Genomic DNA, 15,870 nt, shown 5'->3' with positions numbered 1-15,870 from the left:
TATTTGACTCTGTGGTTATAGGTTTTTCTGTGCAAGTCTGTACATGAACAAGTCCTACAGACACTGGACAATTTGTTCCTGAATGAGGAGCAACGAAACACCCCCAGCCAACCGCCCACACCACCACCACCAACTCCTTCTTCCACCAGACCTCACCGCTTTCCTGACCCACAGGGAGGGCTGTTTGCAAGGGACCCTCCCCATTCCAGTTTTTCCCACTCGTCACTTTCCTCTCCTTTGCCTCTACAGTCTCGCAAATCTGCTCTTCACTCTCCTTCATTTACTCAGCTTAAAGTCACATTACACGTTGCAGAATTGCAGGTCCAACTCAGTGCTGACCTGACCCAGGGTTCTCAGGGCTTAGTCAGCCTGCGCTTCCAAGATCTAGAGGGAGACTTTACCAAAGACCATCCTCACTTACTGGCAGTCCAGCTAGCTCTGCGCTCACTGCTAATGGAAGACCTCCTGGAACAGAACCCTGAATCAAAGTACAAACATTTAATAGTGTCTCGTGGAGCTCCCAAGCCCTCCACCTTCAGTCCAAAGGAGTACCTTTCTCAAAGTTGTCCATCAGCAACCAATGCCCTGTACCCAGACATGCCTCGCTCACTGCCTGCACACATGGAAGAGGCCCAGAATGTCTTCCAGCTATACCAGAGGCATCCCAGCACCCCTTCAGGAAGCAGTCGCAAATCAAAGAGGGACCCGGACTGTCCAAGCACTCCACCTCCCTCTCCTACCCATCATACACCTTACCCTAAGCAACCCCCAAACTTTGACGACTCACTAGTTCATATCAATGTGCTGCTGGTGGACCAGAACCACCCAGAATTCAAACACGATATGGCAGTGTGGAAGAAGCGTGGATGTTGACTTCAACTGCCTGGACGTTTTGATCACACTTCAGACCTGGGTGGTTATCCTGGACTTTTTTGGTATAGGCTCCACAGCCAATAATCATGCAGTTAAAGTCTTCCCTATGTCACCCAAACCTGTGCCCGGACACCCTCTGTATGAATCAGACATCCGTGAGGAGGAGACAACAGAGGCCGTCAATACTAAAGTGGACCTAAAGGTAGGTCACTATACCAGGAGCATTTTAGAATGGGGTACCTTTCAAAAATAATCAATATATGTACATACAGTATACATGCATGTATTTTATGAAAAAAGGGTTACTCTGGGCCCTATCTAACACCCTGTGCAAAGCAGTGCTATTGGTTTAAAAGTTATGTGTGGTCAGGGACATTGTGAGACATTGATATGCTATATTTAGGCAGTAGATAGTGCTTTTAAGTCAATTGTATTTCCCGATTATTTGAAGAGGCATTACAACATAGTATGCACCTACATAGGAGGGTGCACAAATTTTGTTCTCTCAAAGTGAAACTGTTACCTCTTAAAGGGATAGTTCACAAAAAAATGAAAATACACTAATTATCTACTCAACACTATGACAATGGAGGGGTGGTTAAAGTGTTTGAGTCCACAAAACACTTCTGGAGTCTCAGGGGTAAACAGTGTTGCAGCCGAATTTGATACAATTGAAGTAACCGGCTACCTGTACTTCAGACTCAGCATTGTTGATTGAGAGATTTAACACAAACTGGACTATGGTTTCATGGGTCTTTTTCTTCATTCTATTGTATCTAGTTTTCAGTTTATTATTTGAATGGTAAACTGTGGTAGCTAATAACGTGGTAAATATTCACATTTTATTCTGAGAATGTATTATTAAAATTTGTATTCTCTGTCAGCCTTGAGGCAGTTTAAGGATCAGCTCTGATGTGAATGCTTCATGACTTAACCTGTCCATGTTTTCATTTTAGGTTCATTCTCTGTCTCTTGTATTGAACAAGAAACTCAATGAGCTTGCCAGAGCTAGTGTGTCTAAATTATCTGCTCATCTGGAAATGTTGGGTGCGTATGGAAAACAATAAATTCACCTCCTTGATTAAACAAACCCTCCACACTTCCATTTTTAGGTTAAGTTTATGTTCTTAATCCCAGTAAATCACATTATGGTTAATATTTCAGATGGCAACCTGGCATTACAAGGCAGTTTAGGAAGTTTGTCCCTGAGTGACCTGACCCCACACGGTGATCTCTACAGGGAACGCTTCACCACACGAGGAGGGGAAGCCCTTATTTTAACATCCATAAGTATATATCACAGAAGTTTCAACAGACAATTTCTCTTCATGATAGTAAAGCACATTGAAGAATTGGTGTTGTTTTAGTCACCCTTATGTTCTGCTCCATTCAGATATGGCCAGCCTGATCCTTACCTGGAGCGGGAATATGACATCAAGGTGTCTTTGGAGATGGCCTCAGTGCAGTATGTCCACACCCAGCGCTTCCAGGCCGAGGTGGTGGCTTTCATTCAAACACTTCACCCAGCTACAGGATGTCTGGGCAGACAGAGGGCTGCAATGGAGGGCCAGCTGTGAGTACTACCTGCTCATGGGGCTCTTTACTATGAAACTACATAAGTAAGACAACTTCAATCCAGCTTGACCCAAACCCTAGCTGGCAAAATAGCAGTGCTTGATTCAAATAAATGCAAACAGATTTTCTGTGCATTATCCAGAAATATTTTTGATCTCAATATACTTTTCAGCTGATTTCGTCCTAACTTACGATCTTTTAAATTAGATTTTGTCCTACTCTTTCCCTATCCTTCTTCTCCTTTCTACTCCCCCTCTCTTAATGCAGGTGCGAGATCATCCTCAGAGGGCATCCAGGGTTTTGCTGGATATCGAGGCTGGCGCCCCAGTTATTCTCATCCCGGAGAGCTCACAGTCAACAAGGGTCATTGTAGCCAACCTTGGCCAGCTCAGGGTGCAAAACTGCTTCTTGCCTGCTGGGGCTCATGGAACCTTTGCCTTTCAAGACAAGGTAGAGAAACTCTCTATGGTTCATGCCTTCTTCCCTTCTCTGGTGAGTCATACTGCCTATCTATCAATGCATACAGAGCTTGGTTTTGTGTTGCCATTTATCTATTAAATGTAATGTTATTAAAGAAACTATGTAAATGTTGTTTAACCAAATTTAAGCTTGTGAAAATCATCCTGTTAAGTCTTGTTTTAACTACATGAACTATCCTGTCAATTCTCATCCAACTAACTCGGTCCTCTGAGCACAGTTAAAGGATTGATATTATTGATTTGTTTAAAATGTCAGTAAATTGAACAGCCGTCGACTTTCCAATATGGTGTACAGTGGAAATCGCTTATTGTGATCACAGATATAGTGATAAGATAAGACAAGAACTCCATTTTAAGTCCCACGATTGGGAAATTGCAGTATTACAGCAGCAAGAGTCAAAAGACATCAGCAACTACTTAAGTTTAAGGAATATAAGAAAATATAGAGAAATATAGAAACATATGAATGTAATTAAACTAGTATATACAATGTAAAGTACAGTGACGGTAGGAAATATTTGCAGTGTGAGGATATTTACAGTGGATGTCACATGAACCATTGATATTGCACAGACAGATGAATATAGCACAGTGAATATTCCACAGTTGAGACTTAAAGTGTTAAAGTGCAGTGCATAATAATTGTGGTGAATGTAGTTTTTACTAGGAGCAGAGCTGGTTGTATAGTCTTACTGCTGCAGGAAGGAACGACCTGCGATACCTATCCTTCAGACACTTCAGGGTAAATCAGTCTGTCGCTGAACTGCCCTGTGCTGTGATGGTGTCCTGCAGGGGATGGGACTGGTTGTCTATAGGCTGGTTGTCCGGCTCTCCATACTTTGTCTAAGTTTACATATTTTGTTTTTACCCAGTCTGAGTTTACAAATGTGTCCGATCAAACTGTTTGTGTGTGAGAGTGCATGTGTTGGTGTGTGTGCACGTGCATACGCAAGTGTGCAATGTTACCTTTCCTTCAAGTTACGGGACCATTATACAGAAGCTAACAATTCCGTTATACTAATCAACCGCTTATAGTGATCATTTTGGCCTGGAACAAATGTGCAGTTTCCACTGTAATAGAAGAAAAAAATGGAAAGCATTAAATTAGATATACACATATCATTTAGCTGATGCTTTTATCCAAATCGACTTACAATAAGTGCATTAATCCACGAGGGTACAAACCCAGAACAGCAAGAATTGTGTAAGTACATTAGCTTCTAGAAAGTGCTACATCTAAGTGCAATATATAAGTGCAACTAAACAAAAATGTTTTGTTATTAGACCATCATCTTCTTAACCAAGGTGTAGTCGGAAGAGATGTGTTTTTAGCCTGCGGCGGAAGATGTGTAGACTTTCTGCTTTCCTGATGTCAATGTAGAGCTCCTTCACCATTTGGGAGCAAACAGTCGTTATTGTTGAGTGCGCCGACTGGCTGATTCAGAGTGGAGTGGACGGGCGGGGGTGTAGGGTTTAACCATGTCCTGGATGTAGGCTGGGCCAATCCATTCACAGCACTGTATGCAAGTACTATTGTCTTGAAGCGGATACGGGCAGCCACTAGTAACCAGTGAAGGGAGCGGAGGAGCGGTTTAGTGTGAGAGAACTTAGGCAGGTTGAAGAAGAGTCGAGCTGCTGCATTCTGGATGAGCTGCAGAGGTTGGATGGCACAAGCAGGCATACCAGCCAGGAGGGAGTTGCAGTACTCTAGCCGTGAGATGACAAGAGCCTGGACCGGAACCTGTGCTGCCTTCTCAGTGAGAAGGGGACGTATTCTCCTGATGTTGTGCAGCATGTATCTACCAGATTTGGTGGTTGTAGCAATGTCAGCGGTAAAGGAGAGTTGACTGTTGAGTGTCACTTCAAGGCTCCTTGCTGTCTGGGTGGGGGCTACCAAAGAGTTGTCGAAGGTGATAGTAAGGTCACAGGTGGGAGAGCCCTTCCCTGGAAGGTAAAGTAGCATGGTCATGTCAAGGTTGATTTTCAGGTGGTGTACGGACATCCACTGAGAGAGGTCAGTCAGAAAAGCAGAGATTTGTGCTGCTACCTGTGTTTCAGACTGGGGAAAAGAGAGAATTAGCCATGTGATTGAGTAACAGAGCCAAGAGAGTTGGTGTATGGAGAGGGACCAAGGATAGAACCTTGAGGGACTCCAGTAGTGAGTGACAAGGTTTTGACACAGATCCTCTCCAAGTTACCTGGTATGAACGGTCCTTGAGGTAGGATGTGAGCAGGAAGAATGCAGAGCCTGAGACACCCAGATCAAGTCTGTAGTTGTTACTTCAGACGGGTTGAGGGTGGGTTTCTCTAGGAGAGGGTACTCACAGTAAAATCTTATTTTCATAAACATTATGATCTCTGTACAATAAGAATGTACCATATTGTCATTCACATGGAAGATCTTTCATCTATTACCTTGGTTTTCAGCAGGATATCTGATTGATGTTGATGATGGGCGTCTGTTTTATATCTTTTTTAATTAAGTGAGAATATAACACAAAATAATATGAAAGGTCAATTATGGAGTTACAGAAATAATAACAAAATATACTTTTAAAAATTTATTTTTGTACCTGTCTTTTTCTTCCTCTCCCTTGAATGTTTTTATTTTGATGTCTTGCCCCTAAAAACGCACTCACGTTTTTTGTATAGGCCATCATGTGAAATACCAGGAGCTTGTGAAACTGTGTGCGCGCGCGCGCGTATGTGTGTGCACGCTCCCACAAACAGAGGCCCCGGGGGCCCCGCCCCCACTCACTAGCTCATAGCGACACGCACAGTGAGATAATAGGAGTGTTACCGTGAAGCATCAGTCAGTGACTTTGTTAAAGATCAGTGGAAACAGTGAAAACAGTGAAAACAAAGAGTTTCTCTCTGATCACAGCTGCTTCATGATCAGAAACGGTGATTCCCAGTGGTTCCGATGTCTGGATCTCTCAGAGACCGGTACCTAGTTAATCTAGTTGATAAAGGTAATGATAAATCTGCCATGATGCAGGTCACCAACGGACATCTTGTCAGGTCACACATGATATGCATAAGCACAGATAATAGTGTGGTTACGTAAGCATGAATAAGCACAGATAATACATAGTATATTATGATTATATCATTTTCCATTATACTCCTCCCTTTTGATCATGCAATGATCACTAAGGTATATACAAAACACCATAATGGACATCAGACCCAGAAATTCACAAAGATTCAATTTAGGATATCATTAACATGGTGATATGAAAGCATTTGCTGTTTTTGTGGAAACAAAGGTATTTTCTGAGTAAATGAGAGGGTGTAGGAGAAAAACAGTTTACACAAAATCATCATCAGAATTGGTATCGGTGAGCAGATCAGGGGAAAGTGAGAGCAGAACAGAGTCTGTGGCATCGTTTTTAAACCATTTGAGTGGAGACGGATTTACAGCCTGCAACCAAAGATTGTTTTTAAACCCATGGTTGTGTGAGTATTGAGTCGATGGGATGTGAATCTGCTGATCGTTTTCCCCGAGATCTGTTAGTCGAGTGTTGTGAGATGGGGAGAGTGTCGTTTGTCAAGTGTGAATTATACACTGATAATGGAAATTAAAAGCAAACAACATGTTGTCCCTCGTATGCCACACAAGCCTGGATGACGGAATGGATGCCATGGAGGTCTGGTTCCATCGTTGATCCCGCGGTGGTAATAATAATAATATCTTGCATTTATATAGTGCCTTTCAAGAGTCCCAAGGACGCTTTACAATACATTAGCATAAAACAGGATAGAAATAAACAGCAGGGGGAGCATTAACTGAGGCCAAAGGCCTGAGTGAACAGGTGGTGCTTGAGGAGTTTTTTGAAGCTGTCCAGAGAAGCAGCGTTGCGTATTTCGGCAGGGAGAGAGTTCCAGAGAGTGGGGGCTGCGACACCGAAGGCTCTGTCTCCAAAAGTTCACGGTTTGGTGTTGGGGATAGAGAGAACCTGAATTTGATGACCGCAGCCTTCTGAGTGGAGTGTAGCTGTCTGCTAGCCCGTCACTTGCAGCCATAGGTTAAAGCATATATATGTTATATGTTATATGCATATGTTATAGCATCAAATATCTAATTCAGCGTGGGGACTCTTTTCTCATATTAAGAATGCAACAAATCCATAGTCGAATAGTACTGTTTTAGTAGATCAAATAATATGTAAATATTACTCAGAAACATATTGATATAATGTAAATATAAGGTAGTTAATTTCAATATTTTCAAAATTGGATACAAAATTTACTCGCAAAATGTCAGCACATTTTATATCTAAGGGTGAAAATCTCAAGTTACGTTCTTATGTAGTCTTTATCTTTCCAATTCTTACTAGGAAGTAAACTTTACTCGAGGGTTTCCCAAATAAAAATTACAAAGAATTTCTGTGTGGAAATTGTAACTTATTCACTCCAACTTTGTTCTGAGTGAACTAAGTATTTGTTTATTGTTAATCAGTTCCGCTTCACAAGGTCTCTTTTCGATTTGCATAAGTATCTATTTCAGTTAAGGATATATCATTGTACATGCTGTTAAGGATATATCATTGTACATTGGACTCTGTAGTGGGTTAGAGGAGGTCCACTACTGCCATTTGCTGTTCCCTTCGTGGAGTCTGGTTGATGGGTGCTTGCTGCTGGATTGTAGGGCGGAGGTGAAACCGCTTGGGCTGAAGCCACTTCAGGTCTCTGAAGAGCGTCCGAGTCGAGATTTGAAGTCCACTCTGACACACTGAGGCACTGTAGGATACAAGAAGACTTTTTACGAGCAGATTAATTTGTTCGTTCACATTCATTTGTCATTCGTTTAACTTCATTCATCTCCTCATCGTTTTGTGAAACATACAGCATTATAGAGGGCACTATATATTTTAAGAAATATATAATACCCTGTATGACAATATTTGCAATCAGACTTCAATCAGATGGAATGCAATTCGTTTGAATTTGAATAGTTTGTCGACTAAATCAGTTTATACTGTATAATATTCTCAGAATTATTTCACAATTACTTCACCGAGTCTCACCGTAAGGACAATGAAGGGCCCGTTGTGTGGAGATCCCAGTGTGACTGTCTGGGGCCCAGACGGTCAGTCCTCTCTTCTCTGTGTTTCACTGAGATAGAGGCTGAAGTACTTTTTCTCTCAGGATGATCAGTCACCGTCCGTTCGTAGCTCCAGACGAGTCACACACGGGATCCCACTGCTGACACCAAGCTGTGGAGGAAATTTGACTTGGGAGACTTCTGAAATAAAGAGAACTGACCATAATGGTCTTTTAAGCGCACGTTTATTCTTTGGCAAAGAAGGTCAAATGGATCTTTCACCTGCACTGTCTCGCTACCGCATGCTGGAGCTACTGCATGCTCACACTACATACCATAGCATTTTTACCACCCACGCAGATATTCAGACCTCATAGTTTCATCAGCAGTTGGGGCATGCAATGTAGTTTGTTCTCTGACTTGACAACTTATCTTTCACTCTTAAGTCTGTGTACCTGTCACTTGAAATCAAATAATATACCATCATGAGAACCCCAAATTTAAAGAAGGATATGATGAAATGTTGCTAGGGAGGGTATGACTTTTTGAAATAGTAACATGTTTCTCAAATATCGAAAAAGTGTTGAAATTACTTCCATGATGACCAGATATATTTCGGTTAGAAATAGAAAATTTGAATCTCTGAATTGTTAATGTAGCCAAAGAGCAGGGCATCAAGGTACCTGTGGTTACATGATGACACAATCACTGAGTAATTATCTTTTAGAGAGTATCAACATCGACAGAAATACCCCTCTTTGTCACAATCAAATGCCTAAGCCCTTCTATGTCTTTACTAACTATTGCACTGTCCTCTATTGTTAACATCTCTCCAATGGTGAGCAAATTGCTAAAACCGAATCATTACTTTTTTTTTTTTTACTTTATCAAATCCTTCTGTGGAATTGTTTTGTTTATTTTGTGCTTTGGCCCATTTAAAAAGTAGGTTTCAGATTTTGTGTATATGTTTGATAACATTGCTAATGGACTTGTGTAACGGTGTGTACCTCTTCCTTCCTTTCCTCTTAAAAAAAAAAGGACCGGGTCCAGAGAACAGCAGGAAGCAGTAGTAAGCAGGAGAAGCCTAGCACCACTTCATCCCCCACAAGGTTTTACCCTTGGCAGGGCCACAGGGCTCAGACATTGGCAGAACTCCTGAGGAGAATGGCCCTCACAGCTTAGTTATTATTACTGCAAACTTTGAAAGAAAGTTAGACTCTGTATCTTCTAGCACTGTGTGTACTGTTAGAGGTAAATGTAAGACTATGAAAATAACAATAATTGTCTTTGAAGTTTACTTTGAAATGTTGCAGTTAAACTGTATTTTACAAGTATTGAACCACAAGTAATGCCATTAAAGTTCCATGTGACTATCTTTCAAATAGCTGAAACCTAGTGTTTTTCCCTCTTTAGAGGACCACGGTGTGCCTGTTGGACTGGCAGTGCGCTTGACTTACAAGAAATGGATATATTCGCTGCAGAGCGTGTGGCTTGTCAGCCCTGGGACTGTGTTGGTAAACCTCCTGAAACCTCAGACCTCATCTTCCCCTTCCTACGCTGTTCGTCGCACTGGAAACAACCTGCTGAAAGATTGCTGCCGCCTCAAACTAAAATTGGAACGTAATCGGATAAGTACGCCCTGTTTATTATTATTTTATTGATGGCAAAGGTTATGATAATTTTACAGTTAAATCACCTCCACTTTTCCTCACAGAAAGTGCTATGCAAGCAATTCAACTACAGTGGTGTAAAAAAGTATTTCCCCCCCTTCCTGATTTCTCTATTTTTGTGAATTTGTCACATTTATCATAAATATAATATAATATAAATAAACATAAATCAACAGATTATCCCAGGCATTGTTTCTGCCAGACAGGTTCAATTTCAACATCACGTAGAATTAATAGAAACTGTCTGGCAATGTGATAAAGGCTCTTGAATCTGGTGAGAAACCTAATTAATAGATGTAGAAAACTTGGAACAGTGGTGAACCTTCACAGGAGTGGCCAGTCTACCAAAATTCCTCCAAGAGCACTTTGACAACTCATCCAGGAGGTCACAAAATAACCCAAGCTGTGCAAAGAACTGCAGGTCTCTCTTACCTCAGTTAAAGCTGGGATTGGTAATTCTGGAAAAACTTCGCAAGAACAGGCTACATGCAACCGAATCATCCCACCATCTTTCATCAAAGCTAAACCCATATGAATGAGCGCTGCCAACTGGAAGCTGACTTTATTTATTGATGGCTATTGGGACTTGAAGAAGATTTTAACAAATTACCAACCTTACCTTTAAGGCCGGTCTTCATGATTCCACAATAAGATAGAAATACCCACTTGGCAAGAAGCCATCACTGAGAAATGTGCAAACCTCGTCCTAGCAAAAAAAGAAAAAACAAAGGCTTGTTTCACATTTGCCAAAACATTTTGATGACCCCCTTAAGTTTTGAGTTGATATTCTGTGGTCCGATGAGTCAAGGGAAGAACTTTTTGGAAGACATGCATCCCATTATACCTGTTGTAAAGCTAACACAGCATTCCACAATTAGATCATCATACCAACAGTCAAATATGGTGGTAGGCGGCTGCTTTGATCAATGATGAAACGATGAATTCGGCTCTTTACTAGAAAGTCCTGAAGTCTCTTTGTCGAGCAAGAAATACAATTTACGTTTTTTGAGGGACCTGTTTTAAATGATCCCTCCCATGTGGCTAATTAGAAACAATTTTGCAAAGAAGAGTGGGCAAAAATTCCACTACAGTAATTGCAAATGTTTACTGTGTTATGTTAAACTTTTTCACAGGCCCATACAATTTTGTTGTGTTCATTGTGTTTTTTGATACTGTCAGGGAGATGAGCCATGCAGTACCTGACATGTCCATCCATGGCAGCCTGTCGTCAGTTCACTGCTGTCTGGACTTAGAGCACTACCAGTTAATCAGAGGGCTGCTGGAGAACAACCTGGGAGAACCGATTGAAGAATTCCTTCGACCCTACAACCTGCAGGACCCCAGGACCTATGTTCGAAAACAAGCTCTATATGATAATACTTTATCTACCGAACATTCAGTTCATTGTCATCAAACAATCACATTTTTAAATGAGACCTATTTGCAGAGGAATTATAATGCTCTTGCTTTATTTTTTCAAATGCTAAGGTTATGATATCAATGTTTCAAAAGATTCAAGTATATTTAATATATTTGTAGGATATTTTTACCTCCTCTTCTTGTTTATATTTGTTTAAGTTTGTGTGCTGATGTTGTATCTCTCTTCAGACGGTGTTAAGCGGAGATGTCTTTACTAACTTGTCATTTCTGGTGGACATGATGGATGTCAGTCTAGAGTTCTTCGATGGCCCAAAACCCACTGAACACAAACGCTCATTAGCAAGGTGGGCCTCTTCCATTTTAATCGATGATGTCGGATCTTTACTCCAGATTGTTCCGGTCACTTAAACCCTGATCTGACCTAACCCTTAGTCCTGACTGTGTGCGTCACGTTACGTCTCATTGTGTAGCAGGTTAAAACATGTCTCATAAACTCTGAAGAATTAAACAAACACAAAGTAAACGTCAGTCCTGTACGTGTCCTAATAACTTGTGATCAGTGATGGTGTTTATTGTTAAAGTGTAAAGTGAGCGCAGGTCAGAGGGGGAGTGAGGAGGAAGCAGACTCTGACAGAGACACAGGACGACCGGACCTTTAATGAGCGTCTGTCCTGAAGCAGCGGTGCTATAATTATTCAGTGGTGGAAACCAGCTAAATCTATGAAGGTAGCTGAAAGCATGAATCATTATGTTTAGTCTATGCATCGATGCAGAGTCCACATTCACATCACAACGTATCTAAGAATCAAGAAATTTCCACACATCGAACATTAGTATCGAACATTGAGAAACAATATTTTTTTTTTTTTACCACGGATGTGCCCATAACACGCTGATAAACATTCATAAACTATGTATAGATCTCAGGGAATAAGTCACAAACAGCGGTAGTTGTCCTGAAAGAGGGTGGCAGCAGTGGCAACTGCCCCCAAACAGCTGTGGCAAATCGGGCCACAATCGCAGCAGCTACCTTTACATATCAGTGGCAGCTTCTGTTGACACCGGATGTGCCTCTACGATTTGAGCTTGCCGTCTCTTTAAAAAAATGTGTAACAGGACGCACATTGTTGTCTTCGAAACATTTTAACAATAGTTAGTATTGTAAGTTGTCTTTAGTCTAAGCATAAATGATAAATAACAATTTGATTTGATCTATTATCGATGTAATAATAATATATGCAATATTGTAGTTCTAATCCTTTGTAATCTTGCAATTTATTCTTAGAGCCTGTTTATGGAAGCATTTGCAACATACTGGAATTTAACTGATTTCGACAATAAAAATTCAGGCAGCTAGAGATTTGGATAACTTTGACTATCTATCCAAATCTTCTGTAATGGATTAAGAAAGTTTATATAATTGGGACAGTTTTTTCCAGAAAAGGATAAATATCAATTCCAAAGTATCTAACCCTAACCCCATAGTATTGGTATACCTGAATCAATTATTGTTTCATTGCCTCATTTAGAGGAAGGAAAGATGACTTTCATAAGTGTCTCTTATAACCAGATATTGATCCAAATTCTATTTAAAACAATATTTAAAACAAAGGGAAGACATGTAAATGCCTTGTCATATTAGCAAATCATCTGTATATAGGGAAGTCCTGTAAATAGCGCTCTTTATTTTGTTATTACTCTTCACTATTTGTCATTCCTTATTTTATGAATGGTTCTGAGAATAGGGCAAATATTGTAAAACACACATTTATCTACAGTGAAGTTAAAATACAAATCTGTTTTTATTATGTTCATATCTCTTTTGCATAGGTTTGACTTCATGAAATCCAAGCTGCTCTTTGAGAGTTTCTCCAATGGATCCAAGTCTGTCAACTTGGTATCTCACTCCCTCCTGGCATATGACACTCGGTACACTGAGCTGAATAAAAGCACTGGTAGACATGATGGGGCAAAGCACAATGTCTTTGACTGCATCCTTCAGCCCTCTTAAAACAGGCACTAACCGGGCATCGCTACAGCTGGAACTCCATTACAGGTATCACTGGACAATTTTCAAGCTTGTGGCATATTTTCATCGCATTTAGATGATTTTTGACTGTGTTAAATAGTAAAGAATTGATCCACCTTCCTGCAGGTCCACACGTGACGCGTCCTGCTTCACAGTAGTCCTCAACAACCTGAGGTTTTTCTCATTTTGACTGGCTCCAGCTGGTGCGAGACTTCCCTACGGACACCAGTGGTGAAGGTGAGAGGTGACAATGATGGTCGTCAGCGATGGCCCAGTAACACCAGTACTGACTCGTGCACCGCCACACCAGCACCACTGGGGCAGTCATGCCAAAGACAGTCAAGAGTGGTGTGGTCACCAAGAGGTCCACAGTACAGGTCACCCAGGACCACTGTCTGGAAGTCAAGATCAACATTACAGGTAAGAGAAGGATGATTCATCACTGAGAAAATAGCAGTAACGCCTGAATAACAGATTTTGGTAATCCAATAAACAATACTCACTGTGCCATAAACTCTTCCAAATCTAACTGTTATTTAATAACATTTGTATTATACTATGGATTCATCATTTAATCTGATGACAACTGTTTGTGCTTGTTGTAGGGAGGCACAGCTGGAGGTGCAGATACTGATAGCATACATAGCATGACCTCTTTGGATTCTACCAATTTTTCTGAATGTACAAAGACCCTTGGGTTGCACCTTGAAAAAACAACATTTTGGCTTAAATGTTTTCCTAAATTTTAACTCGCAGGAGTGGGAGAGAGTAAATCAATTATTTTACCGATGCCACCAGGCAAATGTTAATGGGTAAACAGTCTTTCTTATTTCACCTGTTGCTGAGATTCCCAAAATGTCAACACTGGTGTTGTTGCGTCCTGCCTAAAAGTCTGACTTCTCTCCATTCTAAGGAGACATTTAGACCCACAATCACATATCAATCACATGTGCTATTTAAGGATGTGACAACATATCAGAAAACAACAATACCCATTACTGCAATAACAAAAAGATGATGGAGAAGTTATTGATTGCATTTCTTGGAGCTGATGGCAGGCCTTTGAGGAAACTTCTAATATGACCCTAAATGACCTGCCCCTGTGTATTTAAAATGTTACATTGTTACTTGGTCTTCAGGGACAGAGTTTGTGGTTGTGGAGGATGTGTCCTGTCTGGATACCAATGCCATCATTCTGAAGGTACCACTGTCCTCACTACAAACCCCGCCTGCTGGACCGACCCTTTTCTGGAAGCCTCGCTGGAATAGAGGTGACATCTCACACTGTCATAGCAATAGCTCATGGTCAAACATTACTCCTGAGACTAATAATTCTACCACTGCTACGGTTCACATGGATTCTCATAATCAAAGAATTGCAGTCTCAAACAGACCTTTTTATTACATAAATGACAAATTATTGCTCTAGCTGTAGTGAGTACAACTTAGTACACAGTGATGCTTATATGTAGTGGTCTTAAATATTTAATATGGGATTGATACACACTGCATTTGGGCTGGAGTTCTAATACCTACTAGGGTTGTCACGATACTACTCGATAGTGATACCCAGAAAAATGTTCAATACTATTTTCGATACCTTGGGGGGAAAATATTACCCAAAAAAGGGCTACATTTTTTTTCTATAAATAGTACAACAATACATACAATAAGATCAACATCAGTCTTATGTCCAGTTGCCGGTCAACTTTCTCAGCTTCAATCTGAGACTTTAAAGGTTCAGTGTGTAGAATTGAGTGACATCTAGACTCACCTCAACCTCCCCGTCCAAACATGAAAGAGAAACTGTGGTAGCGATGTGAACAGCCCAATTGATTAACATGGAGGCAGAAAGGAGGCTGACAGCTTTCTTGGTGCGTGGCGCTTTCGCGTCCGGTGTGAACCCTTTAGGTGGACTTATGAGATTAGTAGTGTTAAAATTTGCAAATGTTTTTCCCCCTCTCGGAACCTTTGCACATTTGTTGCAAATTACAATCCTACAGTCGCTCTAAGAAAGTGTGAGAAACTTCCCACACCGGCGACGCTGTTTTCAGTTCCGACGTAAACACATCACGGACAGGCCACGGATGTTATGACGTCCATGAGCTCGCTGTGTTTATCGGACATTTTATCGGCTATTTATTCTCGTTCTTGTTGACCAGCCATTTTCCGCGGTAGAAGACAAGGATTTCGTTGGCTAATGGCACATTTCGAACCACTACACTCTGCCAAGTCACCACTTAATTTCAGATGTGCCCTGCCTGCCCTATATGATCGCCACACACATTCATAGTCTGATAGATGCCAACGTAAGCTATGTAAGTTTTACCACAGACATATGGACCTCAGACGTCAGTCCTGGATGATGATTTTATAGCCTAGGGTTACTTCATTTATACTGCGAGGCATTAGGTAGAAGAAGGACACGAAGATGTGTGGGTGAACCAGGACAACATGTCCGTTTATTTCTTCTTTAGTCGTCAACTCCTCTCTCTCCACAACAGAGCCACTTCCGTTGGTGACCCTTCACAACAAGAGTCCCAACAGACACACTGCTTACAGGGAAACACAAACCAACCTTCCACAATAAAGCAACAAAAAAAAATAGCTTACATTTTCAATATGAAACGGGCATTGTTGCATGCACTCGCATACAGCAGCCTGTCAGAGCCCTCATTTTTTAATGAAAGATGCACTTACATTTTGTTTTTATGATTTTGTTTAATAATTCACATTTCTGTTCAAATAAATTTTTACAATTGTATGCAAAACATTTGATAAGATGTTAGTTACATGAACGCCAAAGTATAGAGAAAC

The 15,870-nt window shown here is 40.9% G+C and overlaps 1 protein-coding gene across 1 annotated transcript in view; it reads left to right on the top strand.

Moving 5' to 3' along the window:
- Window positions 1–15,870, top strand: part of vps13d (vacuolar protein sorting 13 homolog D) — a 104,994-nt gene that overhangs the window by 40,176 nt on the left and 48,948 nt on the right. The window contains 18 exon segments of the mRNA XM_034590811.1: window positions 22–845; window positions 847–1,075; window positions 1,830–1,920; window positions 2,038–2,152; window positions 2,255–2,450; window positions 2,716–2,940; window positions 8,634–8,653; window positions 9,388–9,520; window positions 9,522–9,594; window positions 9,945–9,957; window positions 10,824–10,995; window positions 11,253–11,368; window positions 12,855–13,037; window positions 13,039–13,080; window positions 13,180–13,236; window positions 13,238–13,473; window positions 14,193–14,265; window positions 14,267–14,324. Coding sequence (XP_034446702.1) covers window positions 22–845; window positions 847–1,075; window positions 1,830–1,920; window positions 2,038–2,152; window positions 2,255–2,450; window positions 2,716–2,940; window positions 8,634–8,653; window positions 9,388–9,520; window positions 9,522–9,594; window positions 9,945–9,957; window positions 10,824–10,995; window positions 11,253–11,368; window positions 12,855–13,037; window positions 13,039–13,080; window positions 13,180–13,236; window positions 13,238–13,473; window positions 14,193–14,265; window positions 14,267–14,324 — 2,856 coding nt within the window.

The sequence above is a fragment of the Hippoglossus hippoglossus genome, chromosome 7 (assembly GCF_009819705.1).
Source record: "Hippoglossus hippoglossus isolate fHipHip1 chromosome 7, fHipHip1.pri, whole genome shotgun sequence".
NCBI classification, from domain to species: domain Eukaryota; kingdom Metazoa; phylum Chordata; class Actinopteri; order Pleuronectiformes; family Pleuronectidae; genus Hippoglossus; species Hippoglossus hippoglossus.
The sequence above is the reverse complement of the archived record's forward strand: the minus strand, read 5'-3'. Positions and strand labels throughout refer to the sequence as shown.